Below are 23,347 nucleotides of genomic sequence, written 5' to 3' on the forward strand. Positions count from 1 at the left end.
TGCTATTTATTACTTAGGTCCTGTTTTCCTTTAGAGACATTCCAGGCTTTCAAGGTAAATGGATTCTACACCCAAACATTTGCTGTACTAAGTATAAAGTACACTAATGATAGGTTTAAAATTGGATAATAACAAGATTATAATACCAGTCAAAAGGAAATACAGAAAGAAAGGAAAACAGTGTACCTTACATGGTAAAAAGTTAAGTAGGACGTGCATTCAGTTTGAGCTGTACAAGATGTGATTAGTAACACAGATAAGTACTACCCCATTCAAATCTTTTCAGTTGGAGCCGAGTGATTCAAGTGCTCAGAGATAAATCTTGGATGTTTGTCAGCATGCAGCCATAAACCCCATCCAAACCCCATCCCTACAGACTCAGTGGAACCTGACTGCTGTGACCAATGGGAACATAACCAGGTCGTTTGTGAGAATGTAGTGTTAAAGGTTGCAATGCAAAGGACTCACAGAAGTAGTTTGCAGTAACTATCTGCATGTTACTTATAATTTGAAATTTTTGTGTGCTACAGTCCCCTTTTATTTGGCAGTCCACCCCTTAATAACATTTCCAAAATGCTTTGAAATCCCGTGTATTTCATATAAGCACGTGGTGCAGCCTATTTTTGTATCTGCTTTGCATTGTACTCCAGATGGCATTGCTATATTTGTGGGTCTTCTGAGGCCAAAAACAAGGGGAAAAAAGGAAAAGAAAAAAGAAACTATAAGCATATTCCTCAAAATGAAGATAGCTTTCCACAATGAAGTGTGTAAAGCAGGAAAGCAGGAAAATTCATTCATTCTATCATATGTCATGGAAGATGATGATTATTTTTAATTTGTAGAGCTTTATCCATTGAATGAGGTGGTAGTTGACTGAACAAAACTCCAGTTTTGTGCATATTCATAGACCAAGTCTTCTTGAGAGACCTATGGACTCTGTTCTTTGTACTTATGCTTGATGGCGGAATCGTTTTGAATTCTTTTTCCTTCAGTAAGATAGGTGACATTAACTGGGGTTGGAGGAAGGGTTGTTGTGTTTATTTGTTGGAGGTTTTTTAATTTCATCTGGGATAAATCTTGTAAGAGTTAGCTGAATATGTGACCTCTGCTTTCTGCATACTAACTTTAACTGGAAAACAGACATGTGAACTTGCTAAAGAAACTAATACACAGTAAGCAATTCCCTTTATGTATATATATTATAAGAACTATATTCTTTGCTAGAGTACTTGTTCATGCCAAGTGAACAGCATCACGTTTGTGGGTTTTGAATCAATGGGTGTGGTTCTTTGATGTATCTGAAAGAAGCTTATGTGGTAATATCCGGATAGAAGATGGCTTTTAAGCTCTAATACATCTCGGATCAGAGGAGCATCTGCACTGCCTGCTTGCTTCTGTGATTTGTTTTGCCTAGCCAGTTTGTGATAGCTTGTTTTGTCAAGCTGAGTTTTGTATTTTAATTCACTCTGTTTCAAGCTAACGGAAATGAACTAGATTATACTGAATTCTCTTTTGATAACAACCAGTAAAGGGGAACTTTATCTTGTGTCCAGTTTAAACAAATCTGCTCCCAAAGAGCAGTTCTGTTAAAGAAAGGACTCTGAGCTGTCTCTCCGTGTTGATACTGAATTAGCAAAAGGAAGGGTAAATCTGTGCCCATCTTTGCTGTCAGTGAATGCTGTGAGTGAGGACTGCATCCAGCACTTCCTTGCAGTGCTGCTGGAGCTGAAGATACAGTCATGATTCCCAGCAAGATTTTAGTCTACCACAACCCTTCTGGGGGCACGCGTACAGAAACGTACAAAAGTACCAGAAGGCGTAAAAAATCTCATGGAGAATTGTTCAAAAACGGATATCGTGTCAAACCTGGACATAACATCCCCGAGAAGGAAGAGCAGCGCACTTTGCGAAACTCCTTGGTGTCTTGTTATAGGGTCGGCTCTTACTGGGGTAAGGTCTAACTCTGAACTTTTCCCTCAGAACTGTAGTTTGTTGTGCTGTCTCTGGTGCTAGTATTGCTGTATCTTCTAACAAAGATATTCTGTTTTATTTTTCAACCTTAAATAAAAGCTGCAGTGTTTCAGTTGCTTTGTAGGAAGAATTTTTTTCCCAAACTTATGCAATGTACTCCTCTCTCTCCCCAGCCCAGGGGTTCATTGTTCACCTAGAATCAAATAATCCAGTCTTTATTGCAGGATGGAATGTAATATTCTGCAGTGTTGGTTTTATCAAGAAATTTTGTTTGAAACTGCTGCCACTTAAAAGGTGTAAGAGCAAGTTGAAGGAATGTACAGCAGAAAGATTTATTCTAAACTTGATTGTAGTTTTTCTGTCCTGGTCATAGAGCACTGATTTTTTTCATGCTGCAGGCTATTCCCCCCACTTGTACTGTTGCATAACAGAGGTGGGGAAATGTACAAAAATATTTTGTCTGGGTTGGTTCCAAAGAATGAAAGATCCTTTTCCTCCCATTCTATTTCTTCTCGTCTTTTTTCTTTGAGCTTTCCTTTTCAAGCTTATCTACAGGGAGTAAGATCTCAGAAAATCCTGCTGCACTCCGTGAAGATGTTCAAAATGAGATTATTTTACATCCTAAAAATTATCCCTCTGTCCTGTGTCTCAAAAAAGGTTCCTAAATATGGATTCTGGGATTTTATTTTTCTGACTTCAGTAAACCATGTGGTGTTAATGAAATCTAGGGTGAAAGTAGCCATTGATAGCTTTGATGAAGATGCTGTTCTGATGAGTGGGTGAATGCTTTGTCAGGAATAGAAGTGGTAAACACAATCTCTGTATATTGAACCTGTACACCAATATTTTGGACATACTATTGTCTATTGGAAAAAAAATAAGCAGCCGAAGGCAGTAAGATGGGGATTACATATCTCATTGGTGAGAAACAGTGTAATGCTTGGTGCTGTTCTTGTTCATCAACCTCTCATGTTGAATGAAGAAATATCCCAATTCCTGTTTCTATTTATTAGAATCTCATTTAAATCATATAAGTATAGTTGTCATGGTTTCCTTGCCTTTCCCTTCAAAGATTTAAAATGGGAAATTTCCTTTTTTTGGGAGGAGGGGGGTCCCTTGGGGTTTGCAACCTATAGCTGGTCCTGGTTGCCTCTGTATATTAATCCAGTGGAAAGCATCAGTTCAGCAGAGAGAGAGCAAAACTGTCTGACAGAGAGGAAAATGCCCTATTGCTTTTAAAGTCAAATAAAGCTCTAAAGAATACTGTTTATTTTGCTGTAGACTTTATAGATAAAATAATTTTCTACTGTAATTGTGTTGCTACTGGCACATCATTTATTGGCCGTGTCAGGATCACTATTCTGTTCTAAAGAATCCATCCATTTTGCTGGGTCCTTAGTAAAGAGTCAGAAAAAAGTACTCCTGCTATATTCTAGAGGTAGCCTGGTAGTTCAGCACAGCATATTCTTCCTATTGAACAAATAACTGATTTCTTTAAAACTGATTTCAGGGGTTTTTGGCAATATGTGGCCTCTCCTGGTGGCCATTTTTTACAGATTTTAGGTTGAACACCATGATATGAAGTAATATTACACACATATTTTATACTTTCAGTGTATTTTGAAAACGGTCTGTTTGCTGCACAAGCAACACAGTAGCTAAACAAATATTTTTGCAGTAAGAAAATAATGCTGTGGAAGAGCTGAAGGTTTATTTGAATCATCAGACCTACAACTCAGATTACTGTACTAGAGGCAAAAACTATTGACTGAAACACTTTGTCTCATATTCTTTAAGAAGTCTGTTCATATTGTTTATAATTATAAAAGGATTTTCTGGTCTTGATATCTCTGAATATTGTAGCTTTGTTCTGGATATTGTGGCTGAAATGAACTCCAATCCTGAGTATATTTTAGTCATCCATTTAGAAGCAGAAGACTGAGAAACTCAGGAGGTCCTTCTTTTATTTTATCTGTGCATTTTTTCTTTTATTAGAGATTTTCAGAGTAAATTAAATATTTTGGTAGTTTTTTTTTTTATAATTTGTAGTATAGCATGTTATATTCTATTCTAATCAGATCCCATAAGAAAATTCAAATGTAAAACTTTTTGCCAAGAAAAAGTTAAGTTACATGATGGAGACAAGTGGCAAGCACTTCTTGAGCATTCTGTTTAGCAGTTTACAATTAACTTTAGCAGACAGGGCTCATGAAATGTGCAAAATTAGGATGGACTTCACTGTAATTCGTAAGAAACTTACCATTTCTCAACTCTTGGTTATATAATTTAAATGTAAAACAGTTTTGTAGGTATTTCATAAGAGAAGAAATTCTTCTTCTCCACTTGTATAAAACACATTCCCAAATTTTGCTAAGGAAAGAGAGCTGTATATGTTTGTACACATAGCTGAAACAGCTTTGGGAAAGGGGAAATTTTTGCCACTGCTCCTATTAGTGAATTTTCCTTTCTATTTTTGATGCATAAACAAATATCAACTGTTCCTGTTCTCAGTAAGGGAGCAGACCTGAGAGAGGTAACATGGTCTGGGTTGTGAGACAGTGGCTTTGAGTGCACCCCCAGCAAGTGTGCAGGAAGCACCAAGCTGAGGGGTGCAGCTGGCATGCCTGAGGTTATGGGATGCCATCCAGGACCTGGACAAGTTTGAGAAGTGGGTCTGTGGGAACTTCCTCAGGCCCACAAGGCCAAGTACAGGGTCCTGCACCTGGCTTGGGGCCACCCCCAGTGTCAGCCCAGGCTGAGTGAGGAAGGGGTTGAGAGCAGCCCCTGCAGAGGGTTGGGGTACTTACAGATGAGGAGCTGGACATGAGCCAGCAATGGGAATTTGCAGCCCAGAAAGCCAGTTGTGTGCTGGGCTCTCCAAAGCAGCATGGGCAGCAGGGCAAGGGAGGAAATTCCACCCTCTTCTCCATTCCTGTGATCCCCACCTGCAGCTCTGTGTCCAGCTCTGGGGCTCTGAGCACAAAAAAAGGGGATGCGAGACATCTCCATGAGGAAATGCTGAGAGTTGGAGTTGTTCAGCCTGGAGGAAAGAAGAAAGGGTAATGGTTTCAATATGACAGATATTGTTTAGAATACAGATAAGGAATTTGTTTGCAATGAGCATGGTGAAACGCTGGAACAGGTTGCCCAGAAAGGTGGTAGATGCCCCAGCCTTGGAAACATTCAAGGTCAAACAAGACAGGGCTCTGAGAAACCTGATCTAGGTGCTCACTGCAGGGATGGTTGGGCAAGATGACCTTGAAAATTCCTCCCTCATCAGATTGTATGATTCTGTGAAAATGACATAAAATGAAATACATATAGGAATATAATAGGAGATCTGTTCATGCCTAGGAAATGTCAGGATACTGGAAAGAACTAATATGCCATTTAATAATTCCCTTGGCTTTTATAATTGAAAGCCAGCCCTACTTTGTAGTTAAAATGTCCAAGCAAACTCTCTAGTGTTTTGTTTTTGTTTTTTCCTTTTCTTCTAATTGTATTCTCTGCAAGAAATTTTTTAAAAGTGTGTGGGCTGCAGCAAATGCAGGACTTCACCTGTAATGATTTTCTTTTTCCATAAAAAACACATTGAACCCATAATATTTTTCATCTATCATTTGATGTCTTGACTATTAAAATACAACTTAATCCTTATAAGGGTTTGGAGATAGAGCTTTTATTGCTAACTTAGATGTTTCTCAGGCTTCTTCTTGAAACGTAGCAATGGTTAACTTGGTCTTACCTTTAGCTTCAGATGCAGTGCAAAACATTTTAGAGGCAGGGTGTTTTTCACTCCAGCCATTTTTCATAAAAGTTTATAGGGAGCAATGTGCAGCTGGATGAAAAAGAGCTGGAAGGTTTATGATTACTAGTAAGGAACCTCCCCTTCCCTGTCTAACCACATCTCTTGGGATAGGAGTGACAGCTGTGGGAACTCCTGGAAGCAGAACAGAGGGATGTGTCTCTCACAGTTTCAGCAATATGATCCTAAGTTATCATTCTCTAATTGCATATGTATCTGACATTTAGCATTATTAAGCTTCATTTTATTGCTCTTCATTTAGGTCCCTGAGTCCATTTAGCAAGTTGTGGTTAATTTCCAGAGTTACTTGCCCTCAGTAATGAAAAAGAAACTTTATATCCATATAATAGACAGGAGTGCACTTTAACACTACTTAGGAGTCTTAACAGGGCAAAATACAAGAGCAAATATTTTATTTAACAACTTTCTAATAATACTTTCTTGATTTAAACACATCTTGCCACATGCACCTTTGTGCTTGAGGGGAACCTCTTACTCCAGTGAGATGATGAAAGTTGTGACCAGGTTTATATGTTTGCCAGGATCAGTATTTCCTTAAGTTTCTCGAAAGAAAAAGTGGTTTCCTGAGCTGGAGTTGGGTAAAATAGATGTCAATAAAGAGAATGTATAAGAAGAAGCTGCTCTGGACCTTCCTGTAACAGTTGCAATATCACATTACACAACTTTTATGTAACTCCTGGCTGTACTGTCTAATAAAAATTATTCTTCATGCTTTACTTTAATTTTCTAAGCTGTGCATATGTACAGTACAGAGTGTACTTTCATTCATATGCCAAAGATCTGCAGCCAAATCATTTACTATCAGCATAAGACTATTTTAATAATTTAAGCCCTTAATCTTCTCGATTAGTTTCTCTTGCACACACACACTTTGTCTTACTGACTTTTTAGTTGTCTGGGAATTGCTGTGCACGCAATCTGATTTCAACATAAAAATGCTATTTATTTGTAAAAATGCTTTTTTTAAAATACTGATATGTTATGTATTCCTGTAGTTATAGACTGATGGAAAGAATTATAGTAAATTTGCCATTTTTGAGAGAAAAAGTGTGATTTCTCTTTTCCTGCATGAGGTTTTTGAAATGAGAGTGGAGATAGGGAGCATTATTACTATGAAAGATTTTACGTCATTAAGATTTACCAAATTTAATCAGGCATATACAGTCTACTTTATCCAGGTTATCAGATCTCTTGCCCATGATCTGCTATTTTTCACTAACCAACGTGGGAGCTTGGAGGACTGAGATGTTTTCAGACCTGTGTCTTTGACAGCCTGAAAGAGAAGGACATGTGCACTGCAACTGCCAACAGAAACCTCAGTGAGGTTTTTTCCCCTTAGCTTTCAGCCTGTGTGTCTCCTTCCATTGCTCCCTACATAAAATTAACACTTTCTGGTAGGCTAAACCTGTTATTAGGGAAATAAATTTAAAACAATTTGAAAAATACCTGTTAAGGATCCTTGAACAATTAAATATGGAAGAGCATTTCAAAGGTATTTGACATTTTGTATGTTACCTCTGTTGATTTAATTGATCACTGTCATTGTGATATGCTGTTACAACTTGAATTATTCTTTACTATAACTTTGTTTTCTTTTACTGCAGGTTTAAGATTTTTAAGAGCCCTAAGACTGATACAATTTTCAGAAATCTTGCAGTTTCTGAATATACTTAAAACAAGGTAAGACTTTTTCTTACTGATTTCTTCCTGATGCTGATTTATTTGCACTGGTGACAGAATGTAAATGGCTTTGATTTGGGGCCCTAGTAACATATTATTTTCTTTTCTGGAAAAAGCCCTGCACTTCTTATCTGTTCTTTGAGCCTTTTCTCTGCTGATGAATGATTTGTCAGTGACAGCACCTTTTGCTCTGTGATCATTTTAATTGATGCAGTGTTATGTTTGAAATACCGAGCAAGGTTATGTGTTGATATTAAAAGCAGAATGATTTACGTTGTACTTTGTACTGATTAAACATTGCTTCTTTTCATATCATTAGTCCATGTTCTGCTGTATTGAAAAAACTGAAATCAAAATTCATTCCAAAGTTTAAAGTTAAAAAGTATTTTGAGAAATTCTCATTGTGGCTCTCCCAGTTTTTTTTTAACTGAGCATATTTCTTAGTATTAAAACCATTAAATTTACACTGAGCTATCTTTATATTGTGTTCATTATCCTTAGTATTTCTTCTGTATAATAATTCAAATACTCCAATTAACCTTCTGGCTTTCTGGTTCTTTGGCCTATTAATGCATCAATGTTGTGCAGGAAAAGCACAATTTTGGACTAAAAATCATTTTGAAGGAAATAAAGAGAAACTTTCCCATGGCTTGCAGTTGAAGACACATTGTTTTTCATCATTCTCTAAAATGCTCCGGGGGATGTATTGAACCCAGCTTCCAATAATTACTGTAAAATCAATTCCATTTTGAAAACTTCCCCTCTCTGCACCAGTTGCTATAGATCTGTGAGGGCTTTATATGCAGGTAAATCCATTTCTTGCTGTGATAATTTGTATCAATAGGAAAACAGGTACTGAAATTTGTGCAGATTCACAGTTAGCAGCTCTTTCTTCAACCCTTAACCTTGAAACTATTCTCTGTACTGTAAAATTCTCACACTATCTGCTTTTAGTTGTGTTACTGGAATGAAGCCAATTCTGGCCAAACAAAGACATCAAAGAATGTAAGGTGAAGTCCCACAGCTCAGAATTCTCAGTATGGGAAAGGAGAATAAGATTTAACATGCAGAACAACCCTGTCATAAGAAATGGGAGTCAGTAGAGAAGCCCCATAAACTCAAAGATTTTGGATAGAAGCTAATAGCCCCTTCAGTACTGGGGAAATTGTGAAATTCCAGATCCATAGATGTGCATTAATCACATTCAGGTACTCAGAGCTGGTTTATTTAAGATTGACCTGTTCATTGAAATAGCCTTTCTCTGGGGCAGAATTTAATTTTATATTAGATATCATAATCTCTCTGGTAATTTATACAACTGCCAAAACATCTATAAACCTCAAGTGTTGATTAGTGAAAGCCTGTAAAGCAAAACTTTCTTATATGAGTGTTTCAGTTTAGTCAGTTAATTCATCCTTAGCAGTTCCTCACTAAGATCATTTATTAAACTGAAAAATTGTCACTGCCTTGAAACAGTTTTTATGTCTCTCCCTGTTCCTGGTAATGCAACAGAAAGTCATGTCTGCTCTCTTTATTGTCTTTCTTAATAACCTGGAATTACCTGAATAATTTGGAATGTCAGTAATGTTCACAAAACTTTTTTTTTTAATGGATGTTTGAAATTAAATCAAATTAACAGAATACAATTTGGTTTAGAAGAGTTTCTAGTTACACCTGACATAAATTTGATTGTGTAAGTGCTTGGGGTTTCTTTTAATGTCTTGTATGAGTTTAGCTTTTAGAAAGCAACAAGCTAGAAAGTTCATTTATTACTGCTACTGCTACCTTCAATGAGAAATTTTCATATTTCCAGTGTGTTCTGAAGTACCATCAGAACTGCAGTTCATGTGCTGCACACACATTTTCCATTACAGTACCAGAATGCTCTTTAATTGAGAGCTTCTGGTTCTGAATTATTTTGCTTCCTAAAAAAATAAAGTGTGCTGAGCCTCTGTGATTAATGGAGAATCTTTAAAAATTTTGTACAAGTTAGAGCAGTTAAACCACTAGTTTCAACAAATCTAGTATTAGTTAAATAAAATTTACTTCCCTAAATTCAATCAATGATTTCAATTACATACTGTGGCCTTAGAATTTATTATTACTTTAAAGGCTTATACATAATTGTATGCTTTTGGCCTGCTACTGTAACATTATTTTGCTCAGGGATGGCAAAAAATCTTCTAGAATGAAGATATTTTAGCTTTTTTTGCAGTCCACTTCTAAGGTTTTATTGAAATTTTTGACATTTTAGGAATTGTGTGAACATAAAGACCAAGAGTCAATGACAGAATTTGAATTGTTGAATTGGGATAGAAAATTCAGTAAATCATTACTAGCTCTGAAATTAAAGTAGGGGGGAAAAAAGTACTTTTTACTATTTAAAAATTCAGGAAAAGAAATGAATTCTTTGTTTGAGGTGATATGTATTTATATGAAAAAGGTATGGAACTAATGTGACCCAGGCATTTCAGTGCATTTGGCATTAATAACACATAACTGAGAAATGGATAGAGCATACTGGTCAATGCTGTGTATTTAATATTTAGTGCAATTGCCAGGAGATTTTCTCCTCCTTTTTTCTTTTCTACAGTAAAGAAAAACATTTACTGTAACCTGTAAATGAAAATTACTCCTGGAATTATTGACTGAGATATGAGGATTAAAGGAACGTGTATTATTTACACAGTGAGCAGAAGGGCCATTCCAAAAACTGGAATCCAGTGGAATATGGTGCACAATGCAAATCCAGAGGCAGTAAGGAGACTAGCAAAGTGTTAGGTGATTATTAGAATATCTGAAAAAAAAAAGCTAGATATATTTCAAAAGATCCTGTAAGACAAAGCAAAACTTCACTGTGGCACTTTAAGAGACTGTACTCTGCCAAGGACCCATTTGTTTCCCTAATTTGAAATTAAATATATTTCACTCAAGAGTTTTTGTTCCCATGTTTTATGAAATTGAATTCTACAGTTTTCAGTTGAAAAATTTCTCTCCTTCATTGTTTTCTGATATTTTTCAAAAAAACTGCAGGGGCTTAGGCAGGGCTCACAGTAGGGGATTTTGCACAGATGTTGGAAAGAGCTTAAAGAGGGAGAAAATGTTTATGACTAATCCTTCATCTATATTTAGACTCTGGCAGAAACACAGGGAGTATTTCATAGAGGACAGACAAGGCACAGTGTTTAATAAATCTTCAAAAATAAAATGTACCAAACAAGTCATGTAAATAGTTACTATTAATGGGTAGTACAGTGATATGAAGAGACCAACAGACACATAATTTTTTATCAGGAACATCTCGTGCTCTAAGCTCAGGTGAAGGATGATATTCAGCTTTGATAGTGGAGCTTTGCATCAGCGCCCCTCCTATGATTTTGTTTAATCTAGGAACTCATTGGTTAAGGTCCTGTGCTATAAATGAATGTTAGCCCTAAGAAAATAGGGACTTTAATCAACCATAGTTTAAGAAAGAGAGAAATAAATAGGGAATATATGTTGATGTTGGTGAACACTAATGACAAGACTGCTGATATGCTATTTTATCTTTGAATACAGTGTTCATTTCATCTTTCATATTACCTGGTCAGATTCTATTTCTTGTACTCCCGTATGTCTACTAACTGTAACTTTTAAAAACATCTTCTAAGGACCTGTATTGATTAATTTCACAGTTTATTTTGTTCAGGAAAGGATGCATTTTTATTGTCCTTAAAGTGGTTATAAACAGAAACATTAATTCTACCACAAAATTACTACTGCTAACACTGATAGTGAATTTTTTTTCAATTTTTATAGTTTTTAATGTATTGCTTTAAGGATAATTGAGGGGTCTTTTCTGAGGTGTTACCTTCTCATAAATATTTGCAAAAACAAGAATGGGTAAGATTGTTTAAACACAGTCATACATGGACCGCAGTTCCTCGTATTTCTGCTGAATATCCTTCTTAGGACATTGATTTTTGAGAGAAGAGAGGGAGTAGGTTTTATTTGTATTTCCTTCTGAAGATTTTAAGTATGGTGTTTTCCTGCAAAACTGAGTAAGGTCCTTGTTTCAAAATCCCTTCTGTCTAGAAAAGGGAAAATACTACTCAGTGTGACTAAAAAGCATTTGCAGATTTTTCGGTAGGTTTAAATTATACTTTTTTCTTTTTCTAGAGAAAAATGTGAGTGTGAAGTATGAAATATTCTAATTTCATGTGAATTTTCCCTAAAGAGTTCCGTAGGAGTTCATGCAAGCAGAATAATATGAAAAATACTTAGGACTTTACACAGGAATTGTGAAATACCTTTGTTCTTTCATTCAAGAGTCAATTTTCTCATGTACTTTTTATGTATTTAATTGTGAATAATTCTGAGTGTATAGCAGTGAAAAATGTAGAGATGAGTGTACTGAGAGGCAACCAGATTATCTGTGAAAAAGCATGATTTATTTCTATTAGTTTGACTACTGATGTACCTAAGGTTTCTGTTTGTCTTTCTGCTCTCATACACTGGGACTTTCTTTTTAAGCTATCAAAATTATGAAAATGTGAACTCTCCAAAGGAAAAATAATGCATATTATACATAACCTTTTGAATAAGTTTTTTCAGGGAATCTTTCTTTTGGGAAATAATCAGCAGGTTCTTGAGTCTAAAGTTTGCAGTTGTATACAGGTACCTATAAAAAATACGTGACAAATTCTAGTCTAAGCTCCTATTTGCTTTGTTCACTTCCAGTAATTCCATCAAGCTAGTGAATCTGTGCTCTATATTTATCAGCACGTGGCTGACAGCAGCTGGGTTCATACATTTGGTGAGTGCATTTGCCAACGCTTCGTTGATTTTTTTTCTGCCGGACCGCGGGCTCCGGTAGCGCCGTACCCCGTCGGTAGAGTGCAATAAGGAGGCGTGCCAGCTCCCCGGGATAACGAGGCGAACCAGCTCCCCGGGATAACGAAATAACCCAGTCCCTGGGCGTTCCCTTTTATTCCGGAGAGCACCCCAGCTCCCCGGGATAGCGAGGCACCCCAGCTCCCCGGAATAAAGAGCTCTGCATCCCAGCTCCCCGTAATAGCGAGGCATGCTAGCTCCCCGGAATAAAGAGGCGTCCCAGCTCCCCGGGATAGCGAGGCAGCCCAGCTCCTCGGGATGACGAGGCATCCCCGCTCCCCGGGATGACGAGGCACGCCCAGCTCCCCGGGATAACGAGGCACGCCCAGCTTCCCGGGATAATGAGGCAGCCCAGCTCCCCGGGACAGCGAGGCAGCCCAGCTCCCCGGGACAGCGAGGCAGCCCAGCTCCCCGGGACAGCGAGGCACGCCCCCGTTGCGGAGCGGGCTCTGTCGGTGCGCGCCCCGGCCGGGCAGCAGGGGGCGGTGTTCGCCCGGGAACGCCCCACGAGCCGCGCTCGGAGCGCGCCCGGCTGGGGCGGATCGCAGCGCGGCTCCTCCTTTTCTTGCGGTGTCAGTCGTTTAATGTTCGCCCTTCTAAAGGTGCCCGGAGGTTTTGAGTGTTTTAATTTATGATATATTTCTCATTCACGTAGAACCGTATTTTTGTACTCCTATGGGGAAATGTAGCATTTCAATCTAAAAACAATATTTTCTTTTCTCGTTTTTACCAAACAGCACAACACCCGTTAAATACTTCATCAAGACCAAGGGAGTACTGTTTTCTAGGATTTGGAATTTTTTTCCTTGGTTTTTCAACAAAAGCTTTTCTATTCTACTGTAGGAATACTCCAACTCTTTACTCTGGAACAAATTTTAGATGGCACACTCCTTTCCCACTGACAAATTTCAGTGGCTGGCTTTTTAAAGAAGTAGTAGCATTCCACTAAAGGTGGAGTGCCTTCAATCGCTGCATAATCTTTTAAAACAAAAACATTGAGCAGTATAATTGTGTTAGAAGTAAGATTTTTCTCTGGAAATATTCTGAACACGTTTGTTAAATGAACTTACCTAACTAGATGAGTAAGTTACATTAATTAGTGGTGCCTGGAACAGATACTTCCCATAAATGATCTGAGTAGCGAGGCTGTATATACTGGCAAAAGAACTGCAGTGCTCTCTTTGGCACAGGGTCAGGTTCTGTATTTGATGAAAATAAATCACAGGAAAGGATTCAGAGTTTGTATTATATGCCAAAGTATATATCTATATACACACACAAGCACATGCATACATGGGTAGAGTTAATTTGGGGTTAGAGTCAGTTACAATTAATATAATTCATTATATGTTTTCTTGTACACTGTAGGTGGAGAACTCAGGGGATCCATGGGAAAATTTCCAAAATAATCAACCGTTAACATACTGGGAATGTGTTTATTTGCTGATGGTTACAATGTCCACCGTTGGCTATGGAGATGTTTATGCAAAAACAACCCTTGGTCGCCTTTTCATGGTCTTCTTCATCCTTGGGGGATTGGTAAAAATTCTTCTTTATGTTCTTAATACTCTGCTTACCTTAAAGCTTGATACTCTATACCTCAATGTTGTCATTAAGGGAACAATATCTGGATTATTAAACTAAAATTAATTATAAAACATTAAAGTATGTTTAATATGCATTTTTTCCTGTAGATAAATATTTTGGCAGAGCTTGTCAAATTAGTCCAGAATTAGTACGGAATTAGAATTTTTCTAATCCATTTAAATGATTAATGCATGTGAATACATGAAGTGCCTTAATATTTCAACGTAGAATGTTATTTGTAGTCCTCTACTTCTTAGTGACTGACTGTAGAGCATTTATGGAAGATGCTATTGATGTTTAAAGGCACTTTGCGGTTTCAGAGGTCCTACCCACCCTTCTGTGTTCCTTCCCAGAATTCCAACAAACACTGTGGCTTTGGACTGCCTTAAAGAGCAGCTTGCCTGATCCAGATGATGGCAAACCACATTCCCTTTCATTTCAAACATCCTTTCATGTCATGTAGTACGATTTTAGCGCACAATTTATCCCATAGCCATAACCAGCATCCTTTTATATCGGCAATTTCTCGTGTTCTTTGTCCTGTATGTAAACAGCACCCAAGTTACTATTCGTCTTGCCAACTTTTCCATTATTTGTCAGCACTGGTAATATTATTACACCTGTTGCAATGTTCTCTAAACTAGCCAAGTTTATTTTAGTATTTACCCTGCACAAGGTAAATGCTATGCAGGTGACTCGTAATGTGTATTGTGCCCATGCACTCATATGTGTATTGTTACTTTACCTCATCCATTGGTGTCACATATACATGCAGCTCACAGAGGTGGTATGTATATAACCAATGCTGTAAATGCCATATATTAGACACACACAGATACGTAGGGGTATTGCATATATGCATTCTCATCTCTGTTTATTGACATGTGAAGGCAAAGATCATGTCAAATGGCAGTAGCTCTTCGAAGTATCCAGCCACAAGGAAGCTGTTTGTTGGACAAAACATGGCAGAATAATTTTTATTTTCTCCTCAAAACCTTTTTTCTATCACATGTTATTCCAATCCTTCTAAACCCAAGAACTTTTGGAAAAGTTTTTTTGGGGGGCAGGGGAGGTGATTTTTTTTGTTTCTTGATGGGGACATAACCCCTGATTTAATCTTGTTTTTGTCTTCTTATAAATTCTTACAATGGGGGGAAGAGTCTGTATTTTAAAACAGAAATGTAACAGTAATGATAGTACTTGGCTTTGGTTTTTTACAGTGGGGCTTGGATAGGTTTTTTTCCCCCCTCCCCTCTTCAGGAAGAAATAGACATAACTGTTTTTTGTGGTTAGATACCAGTTTGAAATAATTTTGTTCTTGTTTTGTTTTACATGTCCATTTTTCCTCTTTTGACCATTTTCTTTATTTATAAGGTGTGAACCTTCTCTAAGGTGTGAACCTTTTACATTGAGCCCTCTTGTTTTGTTTGATAAGAAATTTTTCCTTTTTTTTAAAAATTTTCTTTTTTTAAACAACTGCATAGATCTAATTCTTTTGCATTTTCAGATCTTAAAAATATATATCTTCTGAAAATATTCATCATCCCCCTTTCTTTGGCCTCTCTTTTTAGTCTTTTCTTCTGTCTCCTATCTTCTTCTTAGGCCATGTTTGCCAGCTACGTCCCTGAAATCATAGAGTTAATAGGAAACCGCAAGAAATATGGTGGTTCCTATAGTGCGGTTAGTGGAAGAAAGTAAGTATCCCAAGAGGCTCTGCTGCCTCTGCTGCAGTAGAACACTCTCTGCATGCCATTTTCTTTTTTTTTTTTTTGTGTTTTTGTTTCATGCATGTAGGCAATGTTTGCTCGCTACGTGCCAGAAATTGCTGCTCTCATCCTTAATCGGAAGAAATACGGCGGAACTTTTAACTCAACCCGAGGCAGAAAGTAAGTCCAAAAAGACCAGGTGTGGTTGTGGGACTCTAAAGAGCCCCTGAAGGTGGTAACAGCTGACTCACAGCTTGCAAGGCTGTGCTCTTTGACATCAGATGTTACCACTGGAGAGTTGTCACACTATAACGAGAGACCTGGGCTCTGCTATGGTACAAGTCACAACATTTTGTCCCTTCGTCAGGAGAACCTGGATCCCACTCAGGCTACACTGAATGTCTTGTAAAAAGTGCTGCTCTTACATATGCAGTTAACTTCTGCAGCAAGGGTGAATTGTCACTTCACCATTTTGGGCATCAGAATATCGTGTGGTTTGTCTCTTAACTAAGTAACAATGATAATCGGCATGATTTTCAGACAACTCCGTTCTTCAGAAAACTCTATTTTACTGGATGCAAAATAGGTGATAAATATTTACCAGTTTGTTCGGTTGGACTATGTAAGAAGTCTAATAGCCCTGTTTCTCAATGTTCAACCAGCAGATTCAGATCTCATTCAGCTTTTTCTGACTTTCCATGGACCTTGCTAACTCTCATGAGTTTAGAATCTGTGACCAGGGATTTTAAAGCAATTCTCTTCCCTGTATCACATTAAGCATATCTGAAGAAGAGCAGGCAGTAACCTTAATATCAAAACATTATGATAAAAAACCAAACCTACTATTTTTACCTGGTGGCAAAGGTTAAATTTTGTTGGACCACATTACCTCATTACATTTCTATTGAAAGCCTGCTTGTTTTTTTTGACCAAGTTAAAGCTAGCTCTTTCTGGCATTCCCAGCTCCTGGAAGTGCTGGGATAAAGCCTTTACTGAACTAGCTGTCCTTGGCAATATAGAGAGATACAGCACAATGTCACCTTTAGTGTTGCCATCCTTCATTTCATTACATACCATTGTGATATCCACTGGTAGGTTTTATTTGCCCTGAAAGTCTAGTCATATAGAGAGTCCTTTTCATATGATAGAAATAAAGTACTGTGAGAAATTTATCTAATGAATTGTCCTTCTTATTTTAAGAAGATAATTTTTTACTTCATTCCTTTCAAATCATCACCCATGCAACATTTTGAAGTGGATTATTGTTTTATTTCTCCTCTCTGTGTAGCAGAAAGACTGTAAATGTCCCACAGAGCTAATTCTAGAGCACTGCTTTGTATTACTGTGTAGATAAATCAGTTTTAAAATTAGATATAACTATACTATTTTTTGTTCAATAATACTCAAGCAATTAGATAGTAAACTTCAATATGTCCATTTATTGAGATACCCACAAAAGTCTTAGCTAAACTGTAAACACTGATGTTGGAAACTTACCTAGACAAACTAAATGCCTTGATTTATTTCTGGAAATGAGTAGTGTTGTTAATTTCCCAAAATATTTATTTGTCACAGAGACCAGGACAGTTTCATATTTATATTCATACTTGTTTTCTCAAAGATAAGTTTTTCAAACTCAGAACATATCCCTCTGTTTTCAAAGCTCTAAAGGAGTTATAGCAGAGGGGAATATGGCTAAAACCTCTTTTGCACACAGAGTTTGTCCCTCCCCTTCTACATTGTCACTAGTACCCAGCATTGCTCAGATGTCTCTAAATTTGGACCTGATCTTCAGTCAGAACCCCACATCCTGAAAAACTCAACTTCAGATTACAAGCTTCTGCTAGCTTTGGGGCGTGCTTAATTTTATTTTTTCACTTTTTTTTTTGGTCTTTCTTTGTAATGCACTGTCTGTTTGTTTTTATCTCACTCTGTTGTCAGTGCTTTCTCTGCTGATCTCTACTGCTCATATAATTTGTTGCTTGAGACTCATCTCTGTCATCAGCATAAAAACTGTTCAATTTACTTTATGCATTGTTTTCTGGTTCAATTATTAATTACTAAGTAGTTTAAAGATGTTCTTTGCTCATGTGGGTCTTTCATCAGAGAATCTCAGCTAGAGAACTGCACAGTAAAAAGCCATTAGGACCCCTTGTTTGATGTTGCTTTTGCAGTCAGTGGAACAAGATTGATGAAATGTTATGTTTGGCCAAAATTGAAGTTTTCATTTGGAATTCAGTGTTGAGAGAATGGATTGTCAGAACCAATAAGTTTTCCTTTGCTCGGGATATGGGCATGTGGTAGTAATTAGCAGTATAAGGTCTTTAGTTGAGCAACCAAGCATAGATTCTGGCAGCAAAAATAATGAGAAACTACAGTTGTTCTGTTCCTAATGTCAGAAAGTTTCCAGATTAAATACACTTCCAATATGAAAACAGCTGAATTTTGGTGAAAGATATAGTTTCAGCCCTTGAAAGAGAAAATGTGTGTACTTTTTAACTCTGTACAAAATAGATAAATACATGGAATCTGCTTTGCTACATCTATAGGTGTGTTTATACATTGTCGTGGTTTAACCCCAGCTAGCAACCATGCCAGGAAACAGCACAACATGTTGCCTTCTAAGCTCAGTGTATGTAATAACATGATTATTAAACATTTAGGTCAGAAATCAAAACCAGTGTATGATTATGTATGTTGTTTTGAGTTTTGCACTAAGTGACTTAAATACTATGTAGAGCCTTGCTACAGAATTGTAACTATAAAGGACATAGAATGTAGGCATGAGAATTATTGGTACAAACTTCACGAACTAAAGAAGAGAAATAACAAACACATCAAATTTGAGCTCACATTTCATTTTGCTTTTCAGCCAATCAAGTCCCCGGAGGATCATAAACTATACAGAATTCATTTTGCATAATAAAGAACCTTATTTTTGCTTTAGATGAGGCCCATAGATAGAAACTTTGGAAATAAAAGTAGTTTGTAGACAGTTATCACTGGTTAAAATTACTAGATAATAGGTTCATTTAGTTGTGAAAGTCCACAGGGAATTTTTTAGATTTTAAATTGAGTTATAATTCCTGCTTTGTAATAATATTGTAAGGAGACTTCTAAGAAACAGGAATGTATTTGTAGTCTTTGATTGAAGTTTCATCTTCAGCTATTAAATAAAAAGGAGTACTTACTGTTGCATTTATACGGAAATATCTATACCAATATATCTGTACAAAATTTATTCTGTCCTTACTAATTTACTTTTGAATCAAGGTTGTTCTTGTTCCATTTCTGTGTTTTTGTGTGTATACAGTCAGACTGGATTTTAACTCTGTGAAGTATTTTCCAGTTGAAGATATTCATTTATTGTAAATCAGCATGCACAACGCTCTAGAAAGCGTATGGAAAGAACATTTGTAAACTGATGAACTCAGCCTGGATAACCTGCTGATTTTTTCAGTCTTTACATTGAATTAATGACTTCTAATTCCATGGACTACATTTTTTTGTCCTTTTTATCAAAAAAAGACAAAATACCAAATCCGATGCAAAGTCTTTCTGAGGGCAGAAGGCAGAACACAGCTTTGCATGAGTAGGTGTGGCAGAGAGCCCTGACCTGGCTGAGCACGGAGGGTGGGCCACAGGAGCCACTGTGGTCCCTTCCAACCTGACCCATTCTGCAGCTCTGGCCATGTTTATATAAACTGCTTGCCCTGTCACCATTGTCCAGGTTCATGCTAGACTTCACTACAGATTCAAAAGATGTAAAAATAAGTTATCCAGAGGCATTATTGTAGTTAATATGTAAGATTAAAAGTGCATTTTAATGAAATCACAGTCCTTTACTGTAAAAGGTATTAGAACCTTCTGTTTCTCTTCTCTCATGATCTGCTCTGTTTCCCAGAGATTTCTACAGATTTCTTAAATTTACAAGCCATAAATTACCAAATCATCAACATATCAACAGGAATAATCATCTGTTAGAAATTCCTTCCAGAAGGAAACATGGGATTCAATAACTAAACTTCACAGAGGAAAATAAAAACTGTAGACAGATAGATATGGTAAACAGAAAGACAAACAGATAATTTAAGTTGACAGGTCATATTGAACTCATTAGACATTTGAATTTCATTACAAATTAGAAAAAAGAAAAGTTTAGGCTTAACCAAAGAAAAGGTCCATTTGCTGCAGTAATGAGAGGCATAGCTCCAAAGAAAGTGACATTAAATTCTTATATTAAATAATGTGATGCAATATGTAAGATATTATTTTTTCAGTGGGATGAGAATGTAATAAGAGAATGTGACATGGATTACATTATGATCCCAGGGGTGTCTCTGTTTCCCATCTGCTAGCCATTCTTCTAATCCCACTTTTTCAAATGAAATTTCACTTAGTGATAAAGAAAATCTGATGAGTGTTAAATAGACTGGCAGATAGAAGAAATAGGAGAAACTTTTTTTTTTTTTTCAATTTTGTGTGCATATTAAACTCTATCCATTCTTTTGAAAGTAAGAAGGAAAATGTGGGAAGTGACATATAAGAACATTATGACTTTAAAATGTGTATTTGAGGGCTCATACCACGTTCCATTCCTGCAATAACAGCGCTTCTTTTATATTTCTAGTTGAAGTTTTAAAAGTTCCTTCTCTCTGCTTAAACTTTGAAAAAACCCTCTTGGATTTGGCATCAAATAGCAGTAGATGCTGTTCAAATTTTGACCCAAGAAAGACTGAATCTGGTTTATACATCTGCTGATCTACCATATTCTGCAAACTGTACAGTACATGGCATTCCAGGCTGTGTAATGTGAGAGGGCAGAAGTGATGAATTGTTCAGCAAGTTTTAGAGACTTCTTGCTTTCACTTGGGTTCTGTTGCAGAAAATTACTCATGACATTTTGGGATGATTTTTGTGGAAAGAAATGCACTGGCTCTGCTCATGGATGAAATGCTCACAAATATGAAGATCCTATTCCAACTCCTGCATTGCTTACAAAGGATTTCATATTTTTTGACTCATTGAGCACTTAAAAAACATGTGAGGTGATTGGAAAATGAGTAATAATGGGAGAAAACAATGTATTTAATAGGAACTACTTTCAGTTGAATTCAGAAGTAAAACCAAGATGGCTTGTGTGTGTGATATCTGCCACACAAAATGTACAAAAATCAAATCCAGGGTTTGGAGGGATTAGAACAGTCAGTTAAGGTCTGTTTGCAGGTGAGGTGCTAATGCTGGAGGTGGAGATTTACCCTGCATTTAACTGTAAGCTTTCTAGTATGGGCTCCTTGTGTATGCTATTCAGTAGTTTTTTTCTTCTGTTTATAGTACACTACTCACTTTTGTCTTCTGGTGATAGACCAGATGATGTGTTGTGCCTAAATGCTGTGGTATTTTTCATAAAAGCAGAAATACTCTAAATAATACTGCCATTCAGACAGAACAAAAGGATGAATATTCATTCTTTAAGCTATAGTGGGAGCCCCCAGTAAACCTGACCCTAGAAGAAAAAAATTACTATGCTTTCATTTTATTATGGCTGGTTTGGAGGTGTGCATCAAACAAAGAATACTAACTTTTAAATTGGTTTATAGAGAAACATTGCAAAATTCCTTAGGTCATGATCATAAAAATGCAAGATAAATTCATCTAGCTGTAGCTGGGCAAGGTTTAAATAAATAAAGCAGGCCAGAGTGAGTCATGTAGGATAGCATGCCATTGCAAACAGACTTGGATGAAAGCTCTAATGTGTAGTTTAAACAAAGAAGTGTGCTATTTATTCTGGATTAAAGGAGCTGAAATGCACTCTTGTATTGGTCACAAAGTGACTTAATGTTTGCATCAGAGGAAATTTCAAATGCCTGACATGAACAATTTCCTATTTGTGTTAATCTGATGTAGGATCCAGTAGGGTTCCACTGGTCTGTCCTGTGCACCACATACTGAAAGGATCTTTTTGAGTGCTTCCTGCTATTACCTAATCCCTTTTTCTTTATTCATGAACCAAGGGAGAATGCAAAGGCATGGAACCTGGTGGAAAGAACAGATATTTTCTGTCAGAATTAAGCACAGCAGCTGCACAAGTACACTCTGGTTCCTAAATAGCTGACTGTTGAAGCTATCAGGTCCAATTTACAGAAATTAGAGGTACTGAGATATGTTTTCACACGTTTCAATTACATCTCCTCTGACAGTGTGGCCATATGCTTGTATACTTTTAATGCTGACACATATTTTAGTGTCTGCAACACTTCTTAGTGACTACAACACTTTTGAGATTTTTAATCCTTCAGGAATAAAGAGAATCATAAAAATCCACTTTTGGACAAACAGTGGCAGGAGAAAAAAATGTTAAACTTGCCTGGCATTCAATTTGCTATATCCTTTAAGATTTTCTGCTTGTCTCCTTTTTACTAGGAGATTTATAGATCCTCATGGGAGAATCAGATTGAGAAATTAGCTTACAGTTTAATTATATTTTTACTGTTCACATTGGCTACATAAGAGATCATTAGATCCCATCATCCTTGGGCTCAAGTCTTCTGTGAAAAGGAAAAGGAAACACTTCAGATTGTGGCTGCACAGCCCTTACTACTCTAACAGAGTTAATCTGAGAGGAGAGATGATATTGAAATAAAAGTAAGACACAGAAGCCCACTCAGGAAGTTTTGAGCTGAATATCAGAATCCTGAGTTTGGTAAATCATGAAAAGTACAGCCCTGTAGAAATGTACTGTAAACTGCTGTGTTTAAGAATGCATATCACTAATAGATAAACAAGCAGACCACGTATACAGTCTCTGTTGACTTTTTTTTTTAACAAGAAAACAGGACTGACATCCCTCATTTCTTTGAGCAGAACCTGTTAGACTCTGCAAGCTGCTGCCTGCTTCAACCACAGCCGCTTGCTGCTGGTATATAAAGAGTTTAGATGGTCAGTAGGTGAAGGAATGAGCAGAATGCTAAGCAGAAATACCATGGAAAGATCTGAGCATATGTATTTGATATGAATATCATAATTTTATAGAGGCATCTAGAGCAATATGCACCCCACTTCCTTTAGTTACTTGACAAGTGAACACCAAGTATTCAGCCGGATACTGAGCAGAATTTTGTATTTATTGTTGATTTGTTAGAACAGACTAGTTGGAGTGAGTTTTTCAGGTTCTTTATACTTATTCCAGTAAAATGGATGTTTCTTGCAAAATAAACAGACAAAAGATTTGCCTTTTGTGTTGTGTCCTCTGAAGGAAGATCCATGCAAAGATCCTTTTTAAAGAACCCCATCCAGAGTGGATCTGTTTTCATTTACAGTGCTATTTACATGGTTTAAGTGTATGTTCCCAATTAACTCATGCCAAAAATCTGGATGTTTTAACTTTTGCTCATTTCATTGTTTTCCTTACTGAAACAGTTTGTCTCTGTAGTAGCTTTGGATTTTTTGTCTCAATTTTTTTTTTTTACTTTATAAGAGGCTGGAGGATTTTTAGTAAATGGATCATTATGTCAATACTAGGGTGGAAAAAATTAGTTACCGTAGAGAATTCCAATTATGTAGAATAAGAGTGGAAATCAACTGTATACATCTGTGCCAATTCTTCATATTTGACATATTTTCATATTTATCAAATTCATTTTGAGAATGCTAAATATATATGGGAGAGGATGGATTAGCCCATCTTTGTTGATAGAATATAGCT

The 23,347-nt window shown here is 36.8% G+C and overlaps 1 protein-coding gene across 8 annotated transcripts in view; it reads left to right on the forward strand.

Annotated features, from left to right (window-relative positions):
* The window catches only part of KCNMA1 (potassium calcium-activated channel subfamily M alpha 1), a gene marked incomplete at its 3' end in the record, with an annotated part of 410,494 nt that overhangs the window by 251,658 nt on the left and 135,489 nt on the right, over window positions 1-23,347 (forward strand). For all 8 annotated transcript variants that reach the window (XM_084210399.1, XM_084210401.1, XM_084210403.1 and 5 more), the window contains 4 exons: window positions 7,402-7,477; window positions 12,197-12,272; window positions 13,718-13,888; window positions 15,539-15,630. In XM_084210399.1, the coding sequence (XP_084066525.1) occupies window positions 7,402-7,477; window positions 12,197-12,272; window positions 13,718-13,888; window positions 15,539-15,630 (415 nt within the window). The remainder of the gene's footprint in view (window positions 1-7,401; window positions 7,478-12,196; window positions 12,273-13,717; window positions 13,889-15,538; window positions 15,631-23,347) is intronic.

The sequence above is a fragment of the Fringilla coelebs genome (genome assembly GCF_963513975.1).
Source record: "Fringilla coelebs genome assembly, chromosome: 8".
In the NCBI taxonomy this organism is placed as follows: domain Eukaryota; kingdom Metazoa; phylum Chordata; class Aves; order Passeriformes; family Fringillidae; genus Fringilla; species Fringilla coelebs.